The sequence below is a fragment of the Acinonyx jubatus genome, chromosome E1, assembly GCF_027475565.1.
Source record: "Acinonyx jubatus isolate Ajub_Pintada_27869175 chromosome E1, VMU_Ajub_asm_v1.0, whole genome shotgun sequence".
NCBI lineage: Eukaryota > Metazoa > Chordata > Mammalia > Carnivora > Felidae > Acinonyx > Acinonyx jubatus.
In genome coordinates this window covers 23,690,749-23,707,498 of record NC_069397.1, presented here as the reverse complement: position 1 = coordinate 23,707,498, position 16,750 = coordinate 23,690,749, and the positions used below count along the sequence as shown (strand labels likewise).

The 16,750-nt window shown below is 43.2% G+C and overlaps 1 protein-coding gene across 2 annotated transcripts in view; it reads left to right on the top strand.

Annotated features, from left to right (window-relative positions):
- Positions 1–2,643: 2,643 nt before the first annotated feature.
- The window catches only part of AATF (apoptosis antagonizing transcription factor), a 101,056-nt gene continuing 86,949 nt past the window's right edge, over positions 2,644–16,750 (top strand). For both annotated transcript variants that reach the window (XR_008294455.1, XM_015078464.3), the window contains exons 1-4: positions 2,644–2,903; positions 3,851–4,042; positions 6,825–7,259; positions 7,716–7,853. Coding sequence is in view for 1 of the 2 variants with exons in the window: in XM_015078464.3 (XP_014933950.2) it covers positions 2,813–2,903; positions 3,851–4,042; positions 6,825–7,259; positions 7,716–7,853 (856 nt within the window). In the remaining variant the exon portion in view is untranslated. The remainder of the gene's footprint in view (positions 2,904–3,850; positions 4,043–6,824; positions 7,260–7,715; positions 7,854–16,750) is intronic.

Below are 16,750 nucleotides of genomic sequence, written 5' to 3'. Positions count from 1 at the left end.
GCCACCTCTGTGCCTCTGGCCATCTGCCCTCAGGGCTCCAGCCTCAGGAAGCTACCATCTGCCCTGGGCTACGGAGCCGAAGCTCACCCACCAACTTCTCCAGGCTGGAGGAGACTGGGGACTGCTTTAGGGCTGTACAAAGTGAAGGGAAACTATTCCTGGAGACCAGGACAGGCATTGGTAGGGAACTGGGACCTGGGGATTGATGGCATCTGAGAAGAGAGGCAGGTAAGAACCTGGTTTCCCTAAACTCTTGAAACTCCTGGTCATAGGAATTGTTGATTGGGACAGTGGTGGGGGGCAATCCAATGTCACTCTTGCCCATCTTCTGCTATCCCTACATCTCTCTATCACTTTGCATCCCTTAGGCAGCAGCACTGTGAATGGGGAGACCCTCTGACTGCCTCTGGAGAAGACTGTTCTTTGGGGAGAGTGCTCCCGGTCATTCCCATCCTTCTGATCTTCACATCAGCTCTCACGCCCAGAACAGTTAGAGGCCTAAGTGTCTTCTAGGAGGCATAGTCTTTGAAGTATCCTCTCTTGTAGTCCACCCTCCATCTCCAGATCCGTTCCCATCAGGAAAATCCCTCCTCATTTCTCTAGATACTGGAATGCAGGCAGGGAGGGCCCCCTAGAGAGAACGTTCAGGAGGATGCTCTCCAGCCCCAGGTCTCAACGTCTCTCGGCTGCATCTTAAGTCCTAGAATTCTTTCCTCTTTCTTTCCCTCTCTCCCCTCAGTATGGGGTAAGAAAGTAGAAGCCTTTGGGGGGCCCTGGGATGTGTATGACTGGAGTAGCCTAGTCTTGATTCCTTCCTCCAAAGGCTTTCCAAGTCAGAGGAGACCAGGACAGTGAAGGGAGAGTATAGATAAGCAGGACTAGGGCGTTTTCTGCCCAGAGCCAGCCACCAGTGTGTCTTGTTTGCACGACAGCTTAGAGGTGGTCTCTGACCTGTCTTGTTTCCCCTTCCCCCTTCTCTCCCTTTTCTTTACCTTGAAGGCAAGGATTCTAAGCACTATTGTTCAAAATAGGAACAGAAGAGGATTCGGGGAAGTAGCTTCCTAAATGTGGAGAGATACATTTTTGTCTTTTGAAGCCCAGGGCAATGGCTCCCTGTTGCAGCCTGAGGGGCATGCTTTCGCTTTGGAGGCTCCAGACAGCAGGCACCAGGCTGCAATTACGGAGAATATGTTAACAAATAAGGTGGGGGAGGAGCTGTTTTCTAGCCTGAATTTTCTTGCTGCTGGTAAAAAGCAGTTTGCTTTTGCCTGAGTCCCCTACCTAGGTGCTCCTGTCCTAGGTTGGCATTCTTTCCTTTCAAGTCTGAAGGAATCTGCCCTAAGACTGGTTCTCCTTCCCCTCTGCAGCCACCTGGGAAGGGGACATGAAACAAGCCACACTAAAGGGATGGGTCTCTCATTGCTCTTGACCTTGAGGGCATATTAAGACTGTGAAAGTCAGGGACCCTCACTTCCCTTAAATTCCACAGGAAACACTGGTGAGCTGAGGGTTCCCAGGCTGTCAGCTGTGGGATCCAACTGCTCTGGCACCCTTAACATCTCTTTTCTTGACTCTTTTGATGCAGTTTCTGTTTGAGGGGGGTTGTTCAAGGTTTCTACAGGTGACCTCAAACAGATACTGGAAGGAACAGACCACTTTGTACTCACCCTTATCCCTATTGCCAGTTCTGTTTACAAGTTTGTCTGCCCCCCCCCCCCCGCTGCCCCCCTTAGTGGGGGGCTGATCACTGTCAGGAGAGAATTTAACTTGCTCATCTTTGTGTCTCATCTAGCAGTGCCTGCCACACAGCGGGCAGTTAGGGAATGCTTCATGAAGAAAGAGAATATAAAGGGATAGTATCTTTCCGTGTGGCTGGGTGTAATTAAATTGATCCTATTAAGTCTCTATATTTTGAGTCTACCTGTGCCTCTCATAGAGTAGACATGAATTTTTCTGCATTTGTGCACCAGTTTCAAGTGTCTGAGTATATCCTCACCTTTGAACAGATATCAATAATGAGGGTATGCAATAGAGTAATCGCCACCATCACCCCCCTTTTCCCTAAGACAAGGCTACTTGGAGAAACTACAGAACGATCTTTATTTAGACACAACCATAGCTATTTCTAATTATTCCTGTGAATAAGGACGCCAACAGTCCGCCGTACACTTACACATGCACATCGCTGACGTAGGATTCTTAAATCCCGACCACCGCAGGGTCAGAGGCGTGTGCCCGGCCCCAGACTCCTCCAGACTGTTAAACTGCTAAATGTCAAACCTATTTTGGTCCCAGTGCCCGAAAGCGCACCTGAGGCTGAAAGTGCTTACCCTTTATTTACTCCCTCCTCTTTTCATAACAGCCACCATAGATAGGCCATGGCTACACCACACTTCATTTCTAAGCGAATCTCGGACAAATCTTGAAGCATATTTTATACAAGGGGACAAGGGTCGCGCGCAAAGCAACCTCGGTTCAGCGCCAACGGCGGCCACGTGCCCTGGCGCGCTCCCGGACCACCTCACACACCCCCTCGGCGCACGCGCACGCGCGCCGGGATGGCGACAATCCCTTCAGCCTTCCGCGCGCTTCCGCCTTCTTCCTAGCAACGCCTGTAGTGACGCGCAGGCCCCGCCCCCTCGCGCGCGCCTCCCGGAAGTGGCCGGAGCGAGAGCGGGGTTGTCTGCGCTCCCTGGCTGTTCTGGGGAGTAGTCTCTGGGCAACAGGGCCCGGCGGGGAGAGAGCGTCCGGGCCGGGGCCAGGGCTGGGGCTGCACGTTGACGGGCACGGCGCAGAGCGAGACCTGGTGACGATGGCGGGGCCGCAGCCCCTGGCGCTGCAGCTGGAACAATTGTTGAACCCGCGCCCGCGCGAGGCGGATCCTGAGGCCGACCCGGAGGAGGGTGAGGCCTGACTGGGGAAAAGCCACGTGCGGAGCGGTGGGTCCAGCCTCGGGCAGACCCGGGCGGCGCGAGAGAGGCCGGCAGCCAGGCCTCGCCGCCTGGCCTACTCGGCTCATCCTGGCGTAGAGGAAAACGGCCTCCCGGGAGGGTTGGCCGGGCTCAGGAGGAGGACTTCGGCTTCCTTCTGAGCCGCACTCCAGACTTGGTGCTCGGGTGGCTGGAGCATCCCGGGGACTTGGAGGGCTGTAGCAGGGAACAGGGGGTCTGGTAGTTGGTTGGAAGTTATCTTTTCAGGATGCCCTTACCGGTATTAAGTTAGAAATGAGAAGGAAGTCTCAGCGTTTTTTAAGTCGGCCTGCCCCTAGGAACTTACTAGGAGATTGAAGGAAGAAGTGGGATTCCATGGGGCTGTTTAAGCCTCCCTAGGCCTCAAGACATTTGCTCAGGGGCTGACGAATGGGACGGCTGTTCTGTAAGCTGATGTTCAAGGTCTAGTTGGGAGTAATCCTGCTTTAGACTTGAATCAGAGAAGTGTGAGGAAGGAAGAATAAGGAAGGATAAATGTGAGTGCTGGACCGTGTTTTAGGAATATCAGTTGAAAAAGTTGGGGCTGTTGAGCCAGAATAAGCAGACTCCCTTAGGGATGGGATGGAGTGAGGATAGATGGCTGACTTAAATATTTGAGCGACTGTCACAAATGGAAGAGAAGTTAGGCTAGTTTTTATAATCCAAGGCATAGAAATATGTCCAACTAGTAGGCGCAGAGGTCAACTTTCTGTTCAAGAACAGCAGTAAGACTGTGGTCTAGAGAGGTAATGAGTTTCCTGTTCCTGGAAGTTGGTGGGGATTTTGTAGAGTGTGAGTTGAAAGGGTTTGAACAGGGTTACTCTTAAAGTTCCTTCTAACCTGGAGATTGTGATTACTCTCCCCCCACCCCCTCCCCACAGCCACTGCTGCCAGAGTGATTGACAGGTTTGATGAAGGGGAAGATGGGGAAGGTGATTTTCTGGCAGTGGGTAGCATTAGAAAATTGGCATCAGCCTCCCTCTTGGACACGGACAAAAGGTATTCTGGCAAGGCTACCTCTAGAAAAGCTTGGAAGGAAGACCCCTGGGAGCAGACACTGCCAGGTTCATCTGGTGAGTAGACATATTTGCATGTTGCTTTCTCTTTCTTTCCTAATATTTTAGGGTTAAAGTTGTGGGGTTTGTCTTTGTTTTTGTTTTGGATGATAAGTCTGTGTTTGTGCCCCCACTTACTGTCTTAGGAGAGACCATGGATTTGGCATTAGAAAGGACCTTAAGAGGTAGTTAATTTCAGTTCCTAAGGATTCTAAAGCTCAAAGCTATTAAGTTTATATAATCCTTATGTTTAAGTTAATGGTTCACCGTAAAATGGAAAGAAAAGATAATGAATATTGGACAGGGCTATGTGTTGAGAAAGAATTGCATCTGATGAGCATGCTACTCATGGATTTTGACCCTTTTCCTTTGGTTTTTCGAGTCTTGCATTGGATCACTGTATAATTCAATACTAGTTTGTGAAACTCATTTTTTGCTATTGTAAAAATAATATAATCCTTCCCTCTCCCCTGCAAGGGCCTTAGGAGGATGTAAGGACATGAGCGTATAGTTTTATTTTTTATTATTTCTTTTTATGAAATTTTTAAAATGTAATCTCTACATCCAACATGAGACTTGAACTCTCAACCCCAAGATTAAGAGTTGCATGCTCTTCTAACTGAGCCAGCCAGGTGCCCCATCAGTTTATAGTTTTAAAGCATTAGCATTGTAAGTTTCTCAATGGAAGAAGGGGCTGGATATGGTGGTTACTTAGTGGATGCCATTTCCCCCCCCCCCCCCCCCCCCCTTTAGAGAGGTTAGAGGTGCCAGGCTGAGAATGCACAGATGATATAAAAGAAACTATCATTCAGGTCATGGTATCCATGATTAGTTGGATAATGGATGATTACCCGTTATGGTTCTGGGGGCTCCTGGTAAGCTCATTTCACATTCTTTGCCTAGAGACTGATAGAGGGGCCAATTGTGAGACAAATGTTATAATACTTATTGGGCTTCACCATGTGTCAGGCATTGTGGTAGCTCTTTAAGTTCTAAGAGACTAGAACACAGTTTTCAAAAGATGTTGTTACTGTTACCATTACATGTATCATCTCATTTGATACTCTCAATAACTTATGAAGTTGCTAGTATTTGTCCCCATTTTATTTATTTTTTTTAAGTTTGTTTTTGAGAGAGAGGGGGGCACAAGTTGAGAGGGGCAGAGAGAGTGGGAGACACAGAATGTGATGCAGCCTCCAGGCTCAGAGCTGTCAGCACAGAGCCCGATGCAAGGCTCGAACTCAACGAATCATGAGATCATGACCTGAGCTGAGGTCGGACGCTTAACCGACTGAGCCACCTAGGCGCCCTGTATCCCCATTTTAAAGGTAAGGAAATTGAGGGACAGATTGGTTGTGTAACTTGCTCAAGGTCATAGAGCTAGTAAGCGGAAGAGCCAGGACTCACATAAGGTAGTCTGACTCCAAGTCTGACTCTTAACTGCTACTCTGTGAATATTCCTTAATCTGAGAAATGGCATACATTTAAAGAATTTAAAGGATTAATTTCTTTTTTTTAAATTTATTTTATTTTTTTAAATGTTTAATTTTTGAGAGAGAGACAGAGTATGAGCGGGGAAGGGGCAGAGAGAGAGAGAGTGAGACACAGAATCTGAAGCAGGCTCCCAACTCTGAGCTGTCAGCACAGAGCCCATTGTGGGGCTCAAACCCACAGACCGTGAGGTCATGACCTGAGCCGAAGTCAGAGCCACCCAGGTGCCCCTATATGTAGTTTTTTTTAAAGAAGTACTGAAGACCTATCACATCAGCTGTTACTTATGCTTAATGAATAAAATTATAGTATCTCCTGTACATGAAGCTATTCCTTATCCTTCCAAGCATGTTAGTTGGATCCTCTTCGATACACTGCGTACTAATGGCACTAGGATTTTTTTTTTTTAATTTTTATTTAAATTCCATTTAGTTAGGTGATGAATGACTAAATTATATTCCTGAAATAATCATTACACTATATATTAACTAACTTGGATTAAAATGAAATAAAATAAAATATGCACTGAAAAAAGACTTTTTAAATAAAAAATAAATTCCATTTAGTTAACAGATAGTGTGATATTAGTTTCAGGTACACAATTTAGTGACTCAAGACATGTAACACCCGGTGCTTATCACAAGTCCACTCCTTAATCCCCATCATCTGTTTTACCCATCCCCTCACTCACCTCCAATACACTGTGTACGGATGATGCTGTAATGATAATAGTGATATGAATATTGTCAAACATATCTACCACTCTTACCAGACTGTGACACCCCACAGGTGTTACGTTGTATTTGTCATTCCTTAGCTTTTATGTACACCTGGCTGATAATAGGTGCTTAAGTAAGTAGTAAATAGGGTGCGCTGGTGTGAGAGAGATTGTACATTGGGGTTAGTTAATGATAAATTATATTTCAGATATAGGTTTGGGAAAACTGTTAATTCCCTTATATGAAATCTTACCATTCTTCAAGGTCCAGACCTTGCCCCACAGTTAAAATTTCTCCCTCCTCTGGGTTATCAAAACTTTGTCAGTTCTTGTCTGTATTTGATGGGTCTGGTCTGTCTTTCCCACTAGAACCTTTTGTTAGGGTAGGACCTACGTTTTGTTCATCTTTGCTTTTCCCTTAGCCTCTTATAGGTAGTAGATGTATAATATATATTTGAATTGAGTACAACCATACATTTTATTTTTTTGATGGATGCTGCAGTCCTTTACTTGAAATGAAAGGTGTGGCCTAATATTTGTCTCAAAGTAACATCTGTTTTTTTTTTTTTTCTTCTTTCTTCTCTTGTTCAGACAAGGAAATAATATCTGATGAGGATGAGTCTGGAGATGGAGGTTCAGAGGGGCTGGGTCTGGAGGGATCTGATGAGGATGCCACAAGTGCTGCTGAGGAAGAGGAGTGTGGTGATGACAAGGACAGTAGTCTGGCCTGGAAGAAGAGGATCAAAAGCTGCTCTGAGAGCACACTGGGTTTTAGTGTCCAGAGCATCAGTGACTTTGAAAAATTCACCAAGGGAATGGATGACCTTGGTAGCAGCGAGGAGGAGGAAGACGAAGAGGAGGAGAGTGGTATGGAAGAAGGGGGCGGGGAGGAAGACTCCACAAATGAGAGAGAGGAAGACAGGGCTGAAGGCAGGAATAGTGAAGATGACGGAGTAGTGATGACCTTCTCCAGTGTCAGAGTTTCCGAGGAAGTGGAGAAAGGAAGAGCTGTGAAGAACCAGATAGGTTTGTACATGGTTTGCTGGTGGCTTATTTTTCACAGTGTCTGCATTTGATCTCCTGTTTGTGTTTTTGTTTGTTTTGGCTCTTCCTTTTCTCTTGTGTCCTTCCAATTAATTTGTCCCCCACCTACCTAGGGGCCTAAAGCCCCATTTTTCTGTGCGTAGCCAGCCTTTTCTACATTGAGCTGCTTAGCTGGTTCTGTTCTCGTACTTTGGTGGCTGTGGAATACTGAGGGGAAAACAGTTTTCTCCTCTCTTTGGGCTTCAGCCTACCCCTCTCTCTTGTAGCAAATATTTGCTTCCAAGATACTGAGTTTTTTTCCTGTAACGGAGGGTATTTTCATGGCATGAAGCTGTGATAAAGCCGTGCTTTGCAGAGACTGGTGTGATTTCTTGTCTCTCCCTATCTGTCCCACTGGGAAGATTTTTGTAACGAATGATATTCTTTTCTCTTTCTCAGCTCTGTGGGACCAGCTCTTGGAAGGAAGGATCAAGCTTCAGAAAGCTCTGTTGACTACCAATCAGCTTCCTCAACCAGATGTTTTCCCTATTTTCAGGGACAAAGGTGGCCCAGAATTTGCCAGCGCCCTAAAAAATAGTAAGAATACTTATGCCATATGGAGATACTTTAGAACCACTGGGATACATTGGGATACACTGGGACTGTATTTGCAGCACCACAGAATTGAAGAAGAGAGTATTTGGTTTTAGTGATAATATAGTACAGAGTAGTTTTTTAACTTTTTTTTTTTTTTTTTAAGGTTATGTATTTAGTTTGAGAGGGGGGCAGAGAGAGATAGCACTTGGGTGCCCTGCGCAAGCAGGGGAGGGGCAGAGAGAGAATCCCAAGCAGTTTCCATGCTGTCAGTGCAGAGCCCATCTCCAGGCTCAAGAGATGGCTCTCACGAACCGGTCTCCTGATTTGTGAGAGCTTTACCTGAACTGAAATCAAGAGCTGGATGCTTAACCAACTAAGCCACCCAGGCCCCTAGTTTTTACCTTTAAAAAAAAAAAAGCAGTGTAACTCTTATTAAACAAAGACAGTTTTGACTGAAATGGTTTGAGTTCTAAGTGATGCCAATTCCACTTTTCTCTTACCTGCCCTCACTTCCCTCCCCCACTTGCCTTTGGCTTTCTGAGTTCTTTAATACTCGGAGAACACTATGTGCAAACCCACAGGTATAGAACAAGAGATAAGGGATGGCTGATCCCAGTTCATTAAAAATGGTTGTATCATGCGCTTAAGAGATGCCTTTCTTGGGTGCCTGGGTTGTTTAGTTGGTTAAACGCCTTACTCTTGATTTCAGCTCAGGTCATGATCTCACGGTTCATGAGTTCAAGCCCCACATTGGGCTCCATGCTGATGGTGTGGAGCCCACTTGGGATTCTCTCTCTCTCTCCCAGTCTCTCTCCCCCTCCTGTGTGCTTTCTTTCTCTCAAAATAGATAAAATATATTTTTAAAAAAAGATGCCTTTGTTAGGAGGTTTCTAGAAAACATGCTAAGATGGTCTTATTTATGTCTCCCTTTGGGTTACACAGAGTGAGGAAAGGTGATGACTGCAGAGGGAGGAAAAATTTTGGGAGAGAAGTGCTGAGCTATAAAGCCCGAGAATTATGGAAGAGGAATTTAGAAATTACTTGGTTCTCAGGCCCCTGATTTTACAAATGAGAAAACCAGGGCCCAGATTATAGCACTTGTTCATGCACAGCAGACCAAACTCCAGCTTTCCTGCCTTATGGTCTAGAAGTCTCCCTTCTGCAGCACACTGCCTCCTGTGGTCTGTGTGCTATGTGCCCAAGGGCCCTAAAGGATGGGGGCAGAGGGCGATTTGGGCTGAGTGCACTGTGGTTGGATTGGAATTGCTATTCCTTATCTGCATGTTGAGACTTAAGTGTTTTCATTTGCTCTTTAAAACTTCTTTTTAGAGGCGCCTGGTGGCGCAGTTGGTTAAGTGCTGACTCCGGCTCAGGTCATGATCTCGGTGGTTCATGAGTTCAAGCCACGCAACCAGCTATGTGCTGACAGCTCAGAGCCTGGAGCCTGCTTCAGATTCTGTGCCTCCCTCTCTCTCTGCCCCTCACCCACTCATTCTCTCTCTCTCTCTCTCTCTCTCTCTCTCTCTCGTCTGTCTCTCTCTCAAAAATAAACATTTTTAAAAAAATTAAAAACAAAAAGCAACTTATTTTTATAGTATCATGGATTAGAGTTGGAAGGGACCCGAGAAGGACATCTGATTCCAGATAGGATCACCTCAAACTTCGAAGTAAATATGTAGGATTTTTAACGTAGGGGGTTCTGCGAAGCTTTCTTGTGAGAGAATACCTGCTTGTTGTTGCTGTTGTTGTTGTTATTTATTTATTTTGGGGCAGTCAGAGGAAGAGAAAGAGAAGGAGTAAGAGAATCCCAGGAAGGCTTTGTGCTGTTAGTGCAGAGCCCAGTGTGGGGCTCGAGCCCATGAACCATGACATTATGACCTGAGCTGAAATCAAGAGTCAGACGCTCAACTGAGTGAGCCACCCAGCCACCCCTACCTGGTTTTTTTTTTTGTAAAGTGAACTCTGTGCCACACATGGAGCTCAAGCTGACGACCCGAAGATTAAGAGTTGCACGTTCTACTGACTGAGCCAGCCAGGCACCCCAAAATACCCGCTTTAATTAGGAATTTTTTCCTAGGGTCTAGCTTTTAGATGTTCTATCGTACTTGAAGTCAGGAACCCTGCAAACTCACCTTTTACCTCTACCTCCCTTAAATAAAAGATAGGCTGGCAGTTTTCAAAATTTGTGAGATTTTTGGATCACTTATCTGCTATTCTCTTTTAATTTTTTTTTTTTTTTGGAAGTAAACTCTCCGCCCCACATGGGACTCGAACTCATGATCCCAAGATCAAGAGTTGTATGTTCTGCTGACTAAGCCAGCCGGGTGCCCCATTTCTCTACTATTTTTAATGCCTCGGTACCCTAATTTCTGGTATGCTTTGGGATGGGACCTAATTGCTCTAGGTTAAATGTTTGAAGTGTTTGGTGAGGAGACCTTTCCCATTTTGTAACTTGTTACTCTTCTTGCTTGAGTCTTTCCCTTTTTTTTTTTTTTGATTCATCTTAAGATATTGATATTTTAAGGGTTTAGTTAGTGTCAGGTGGACATATTCTTGGGTACCAATTTAGTTCCTTTGACTACTTTAATATTATTTAACTTTTATTTTGCAACTATTATGAATTTTTTTTTTTTAATGTTTATTTATTTTTGAGACAGAGACAGAGCATGAACGGGGAAGGAGCAGAGAGAGAGAGGGAGACACAGAATCCGAAGCAGGCTCCAGGCTCTGAGCTGTCAGCACAGAGCCCAACGCGGGGCTCGAACTCACGGACCATGAGATCTTGACCTGAGCCAAAGTCAGACGCTTAACCGACTGAGCCACCCAGGCGCCCCATTATGAATTTTTTTAATGTTTGTTTATTTTTGAGAGAGAGGGTGTGGAGGAAGGTCGGGGCCAGGTGCGGGGAGGGGACAGAGGATCCAAAGCGGGCTTCGCATTGACAGCAGCGAGCCCGATGTGAGGCTCTAACTCATGAACTGTGAGATCATGACCTGAGCTGAAGTTGGACACACTCAACTGACTGAGCCACCCAGGCACCCCTGTAACTATTCTGATCTTAATCTGCCTTTTTTTGTACTTAACCAAATTGCCTCTTTGCCTCATTGGTGAATTCCAGTTAATGTGACAGATGTCTATGAATCTGACAGGGTGGGTTGCAGTGGAGGAGGAAAAAGAAAGGAATATTTGTTTGGTGTCACATATATTCTAAGATAGGAGAGTGAAAATACTAGTATTATCTAATACTAGTATTTCTGCACATCTGAAGGGTGGCTGATTTTTGTTCTTAAGATTTTATTTTTTAAGTCATCTCTACACCCAAGGTGGGGCTCGAAACTGATGACCCCAAAATCAAAAGTTGCATGCTCTATGGACTAAGCCAGCCAGGCACCCCAGGGTAGCTTTTTTTTTGTTTGTTTTCAATCTTCTTATGACAGTATGGCATAATACGTTGTGTACCTCCCTGTGTTGAGAAACAGTTTAAGAAAAATTTCTGGGCTACATTACTTTGGATGCACCATAAACTATGCTGTATAGCTGGTGTGGAACATGGGCTGAATTTGTACTGACCCCGGAATAGTCACTGGAACTTACTGTCTTTAATTAAATCGCCTGTCAGTTTGCTTGGCCTTATAGGAGTTAAAGTTAGACTGCCTAGCTTTAGATTCCATCTCGGCAATGGATTAACTGTGACCTTGGCAAGATTCCTTAACTTCGCAGTAAAATGGTGATGGTACGGTCGTGAGAATTAATGGGCATGATCAACGGAAAGCATTAGCACAGTGTCTGGCACATTGCACCCCACAACTGTTAGGTGTGGGTATTTTTCTGCTGAAGGTGGTGTTTGGTAATGATCAGCCATGTGAATGATGGTTATCAGTGTAATATGCATCAGTGTAATAATATCAGTGTAATAACCATCATCCCCACTGTCTTCAGTGTTTTTTGACTTTTTATTAGAATTCAAACCTCCTACATAACTTATGCATTTGCTCTGGAAAGTGTAGTGCTACATTCTTCTTCAATGCTAATAATTCAGCCCTTGTCTCGTGACTACAGAAAGATAACCAGAGATTTCCTTGTCACCAAACCCAGCCACTGCCTCCTTGAAGCATTCAACTTTTCCTTGAAATACTTCCTTTGGCTTTAGTGACACTATGAATGCTGTTTGGGTTCTCCTGCCTTTCTGATTTCTTCTCACCTCAGACTCTTGTTTTATTCTCTCAATGCCCGTTTCATCGTGTGCAGGAACCTGTTCTCAGGTTGGGTTTTCTTGGTGTATTCTGTCCTTGGCGTTGCTGTTTACTCTTACGTACTAGTGGTAGCCTCTAGCACAGCAGATTTTAGCCACAGTAAACTCCTGAGCTGCGTGCCATTCTTACCTCAGCACCCTCACCTCTACTTTTCTGAGACTAAACAAGTTATCTCCTTCCTTCCCCAACACACACGCACTTAGTCCCCGATCACCTTGGTGTTACGTATTGGTAATTACAGCTCTGGAAGCGTTAGGTAGTTTCAAAGACATTTTTTGGTATTTTAATAGTTGCATAAGTGGTAAGTCATAAAGTAACCTTAGCAAAATTAAGGGATTTTTCAGTGGGCAAGACTGTTTTGTCTGAAGAGATTACCTTTTCCTCTCTGTTTTTCTGCAGTTCTGCAGTATTAGGAGGCAGGTCTTTTATGTTGCTGGCAGCAGTGTATAAGGAAGAAGGCAAGTTACTTAAGGAAACCTCAGCATGACTTATTTAAAAATTATTATGAGATATATCAAACTCGTACCAAAGCGTGGAGAATTGCGCAGTGAACCCACATACCATTACAAGCTAAGCAATCATCAATTCCTGACCAATCTTATTTCATCTGTATACTAACTCTCCCCCTATTTCTGGATTAGTTTGAAGCAAATACTAGGTATTCTATCATTTTATCAATAAATCAGCATGTAACTCTAAAAGAGTTTCTTAAAAAATCACAATACTATTATTTCACATACAAACATTAACAGTGATTTCTTAATAAGCATAACTGATTTTAATGGATGAGAGAATTGAGAGAGCATTTCTGTAACAGGCGCACTCTGTGATCTTTTCCAGAGTTTGCTCTATCGCTTTAAATGAAGTGATTAAAAGGAAAGCCAAACTTCAGCCATAATAAGTTGACCTTTTAGTGAAATGCATGTTATTAATGTATTTAATGAGATGCATTACAAACTGCAGTGAGCACCATGTTTCATTACAGGTCTAAAATGCAGTATCATTAAAGACCTTTAATAGAAACAATGGTTGACATTTTGCTATTTCCCATAAGCAAAAAAATCCAAAAACATAGCATAATGTAATATAAATATAGAGGAAGTGTTATAATTCTTTACTTGCCTACAAGTATAAAACCAAATTCCACTATTAATAAATTACATTGTATTTGCTCCCCCCATCTTCACCGTCTCCTCGCTCTGTGGCCCTTCCCCCAGCCCTTCAACTATTTTGACCTGAACAGACTAAAATTTTTAATGTTAATTTGACCTCAGCACTAGTAGACACCTTAAGAATAACTTTTTAGATTTTGAGTAAGTCATGGGCATTCATGGAGTCTTTATAGATGTTTCTGTTTTGTTTTTTAAGTTTTATTTATTTTTAAAGTAGGAAATAGATTCACAGCACTCAAAATATAAAAGATACCAAATGGCTGTGTAGAGAAAATGTTGTTTGCCACCCTTGTGCCATTCAGGAACTGCCACCCAGTTCCCCATCCCATAGGCAACTAATGTTATCAGTGAAACTCCCCCACCTTTTAAAATTACTTAGTTGCTTTAAGTGACAAATGCATGAACATCTATTTCTGCGTTCTCAGTTAACACCTTATGGGTCCATGGCAGATTTTTCACAAATGATATGTAGAACCCTGAAACATTCTTTTTTGGGCTAAGTTCAAGTATAGCTTGGGACAAAGGTACTTGCAAGTGTCTCTTAATGTAGCCTTGTGTAGGATCAAGGACCCTTGTTACTGTAGACTTCATCTAGCAAAAATGAGATAAGCCTGAACTTTTTGTTTCAGCTGATGGCTCATTTTCAAAAATATCTTTATTTCATTTATAAAATTATGTCATGCTTACTTCAGAAATTCAGAAAATACATAAAAGCATAAAGAAGAAAATAAGGATTACTTGTAATCCTACTGCCCAGAGGTAACCATGGTTGTCATTTTGATGAATAACCTTTCAGACCTTTTTCTGTGCTTATACACACACATGCTCACACACATGTGCTCCCTTAAAAAAAAAAGAAAAAGGAATCTTATAAATATGTACTGTTTTGTAAGCTTATTTTTTTTCTACCTAATATATCATTTCATGTCAGTATATTTAGATGTACATCAGCATTTTCAGTGGCTACAGAATATTCCATTTTATAGATTTACTGCAATTTATTTAACCAGTCTGTATTGATGGATGCTTAGGTTTATTCTAGTTTTTCACATTTATAAAGTGTGCTTTGATAAACATCCTTGTACATACATATTTGTGCAGTTTGTCTAAAAGTAGCCCTTCCAATAGGAATATAATGTAAGCCACATATGTAATTTAAAATTTTCTAGTAACTGCATTAAAAAAAGTCTAAGAAAACAGGTGAAATTAGCTTGTGGTATATTTTATTTAACCCCATATATCAAAAATATTTTAACATGTAGTCAATATACAAATATTAATGAGGTATTTTATGTATCTTTTTTCATGTTAAATCTTTGAAGTCCTGAGTGTATTCTGCATTTATGGCTCATCTCAATTTGGACTAAGCACATTTCAAGAACTCAATAGCCACATGTGGCTAATGGGTACTGTACTGGACAGCACAGATCTATATTCCCTGGAAATGCAATTGCTGGGATAAAGGGATTGTGCTTTTTTTTTTTTTTCTTTTTAAGGCTTTCGGGATATATTGCCAAATTGGCCCTTAGAAGAAATGTAACAATTGAAATTCTCATCTGTGACTGTTGTTTTCCTATTCTCCTGCCACCACAGCATTATTGATCTCTTATTTTTCCTAAACTGTAGGTGGGAAATGAAGGCAGTCATTTCTTGATAAACTTCTGTCTGATATTTACATAATACCTGTTGATTTAGCATTGAAATATGTGCTATGTTTTGTTTATTAGAGAATGAGTTTTATGTAGGAAGATTTTTAGACCCTATTGACTAGTACTTAATTTGTCCAACCTGGCTAATTAGGCATTTATATTCTATAGAGAGTGAGATTGGATCACGGAGCAAGTGCTTTTCCAAAGCGAGCAAGCGATGGGACCTGGAGGAGAGTGTCAGATTCCTAGGCAGTGACTCCACCTACCCTGGAGAGATGAGCCCTAGATGGATCACTGAGCTATGGAAGCTCGAAAACAGCTGAAACCAGTCTAGTCAGAAAATGTATTTTATTGCTTTGGGTTTCTTAGGAATTAGGGTTGTCTTTGGCCACAGGAGCAGGAAGCAACCCTGACTTGTAGTAGCTGGTAATAGCAGTGGTTCCCTAATAGGATTACTCAACCTGCTGTATTCACGGGGAAGCTGTGCAAATCACTGTATGCTGGAGCCTCATTATATGGACATATAATGAACCCACTATTTTTCAAGGTTTGTTTTATTTATTTATTTATTTATTTATTTATTTAGCACCAGCAGGGGAGGGACAGAGATAGAGGGGGACAGAGGAACTGAAGCAGGCTCTGTGCTGACAGCAGAGAGCCCAACGTGGGGCTCCAGCTCACAAACCGTGAGATCATGACCTGAGCAGAAGTGAGATGCTTAACCGACTGAGCTACCCAGGCACCCCAATGAACCCACTTTTAACTATAGATGTCTGGCCAAATAAGAAGAGGGAGAGAGAAACAACTTAAATAGTGACAGAAATTCTGCTGGCCATTGTATCCAGTGAGCCAGTGCTCCCAACTAAGCCTGAACCTCTCCAGGGAGCATCTTGTCAGACAGACTGAATCTGCTTTTTAAACTTACAGAATGCAGTCTTTGTACAGCATGGTCCCTAAATGTACTCATCTGTATTTAATTGCTGAAATAACTGTGCCCTAGAGTTTGAGGGGGCGGAACTGCCTGTGTCAAACTTGCTTAGAGACCGTACAGTGCTGAACTTTAGGAGCCGTTTTAGCGATTTTCAAGTAGTTTTATCAGAACTTGATTTTTGCTTTATGCTCAGACTTGAGAACCTAACCACTGCCTAAGATGCTACTGTCCTTTGTTATTGTTATTGTCTTAAAACTATGCTTAAATCATTTCATTAATATCATACAGGCATAAACGAGTAGTACAGAAGCATTCAGGAAGACAACAGTGGCCCTTTGCCTTCCATTTAGTCTCATTCTTTTTCTGTTTTGCTTCTATAATTTTAGGTAGCTTGTTTATATCTCTGTTTCTTGCTTCACTTATTCTCTGGTATGAAAGATGAGAATGCTACCGACAGGTTAAAAAGGACTGAAAATTGACCATTTCATTTAGCAACACAGTGGTCCGCTGGTGGAGTGGGAGGGATACAGGCTTGACGGGAATGGGTTTGCATGAGGATGGGAAAAAGGGATCTGAGAGAGTGTAGACAACTCTTTCTAGGGATATGGCTTTAAAAGGGAGCAGAGAAATGGGATGTTAGGTGGAGAAGGATATGGAGTCAAGAAAGAAGTGTTTTTTGTTTATTTTGAGACGGGGAAGTAACAGCGTGTTTTCACGTTGATAAGAGTGATCCATCTGCTGTAGCAATGCCCTTGAGTAGGTAAGTGGAGATGGGACTAGTGCACAGGAAAGGTGGCCTTCGATAGCAGTATGGACAGTTTAACTGTAGTGACAGGCGGGGAGGTAGTGTATAAATAGACACCGATAGGTAGGAGTCTGAAAATTCTCTTTT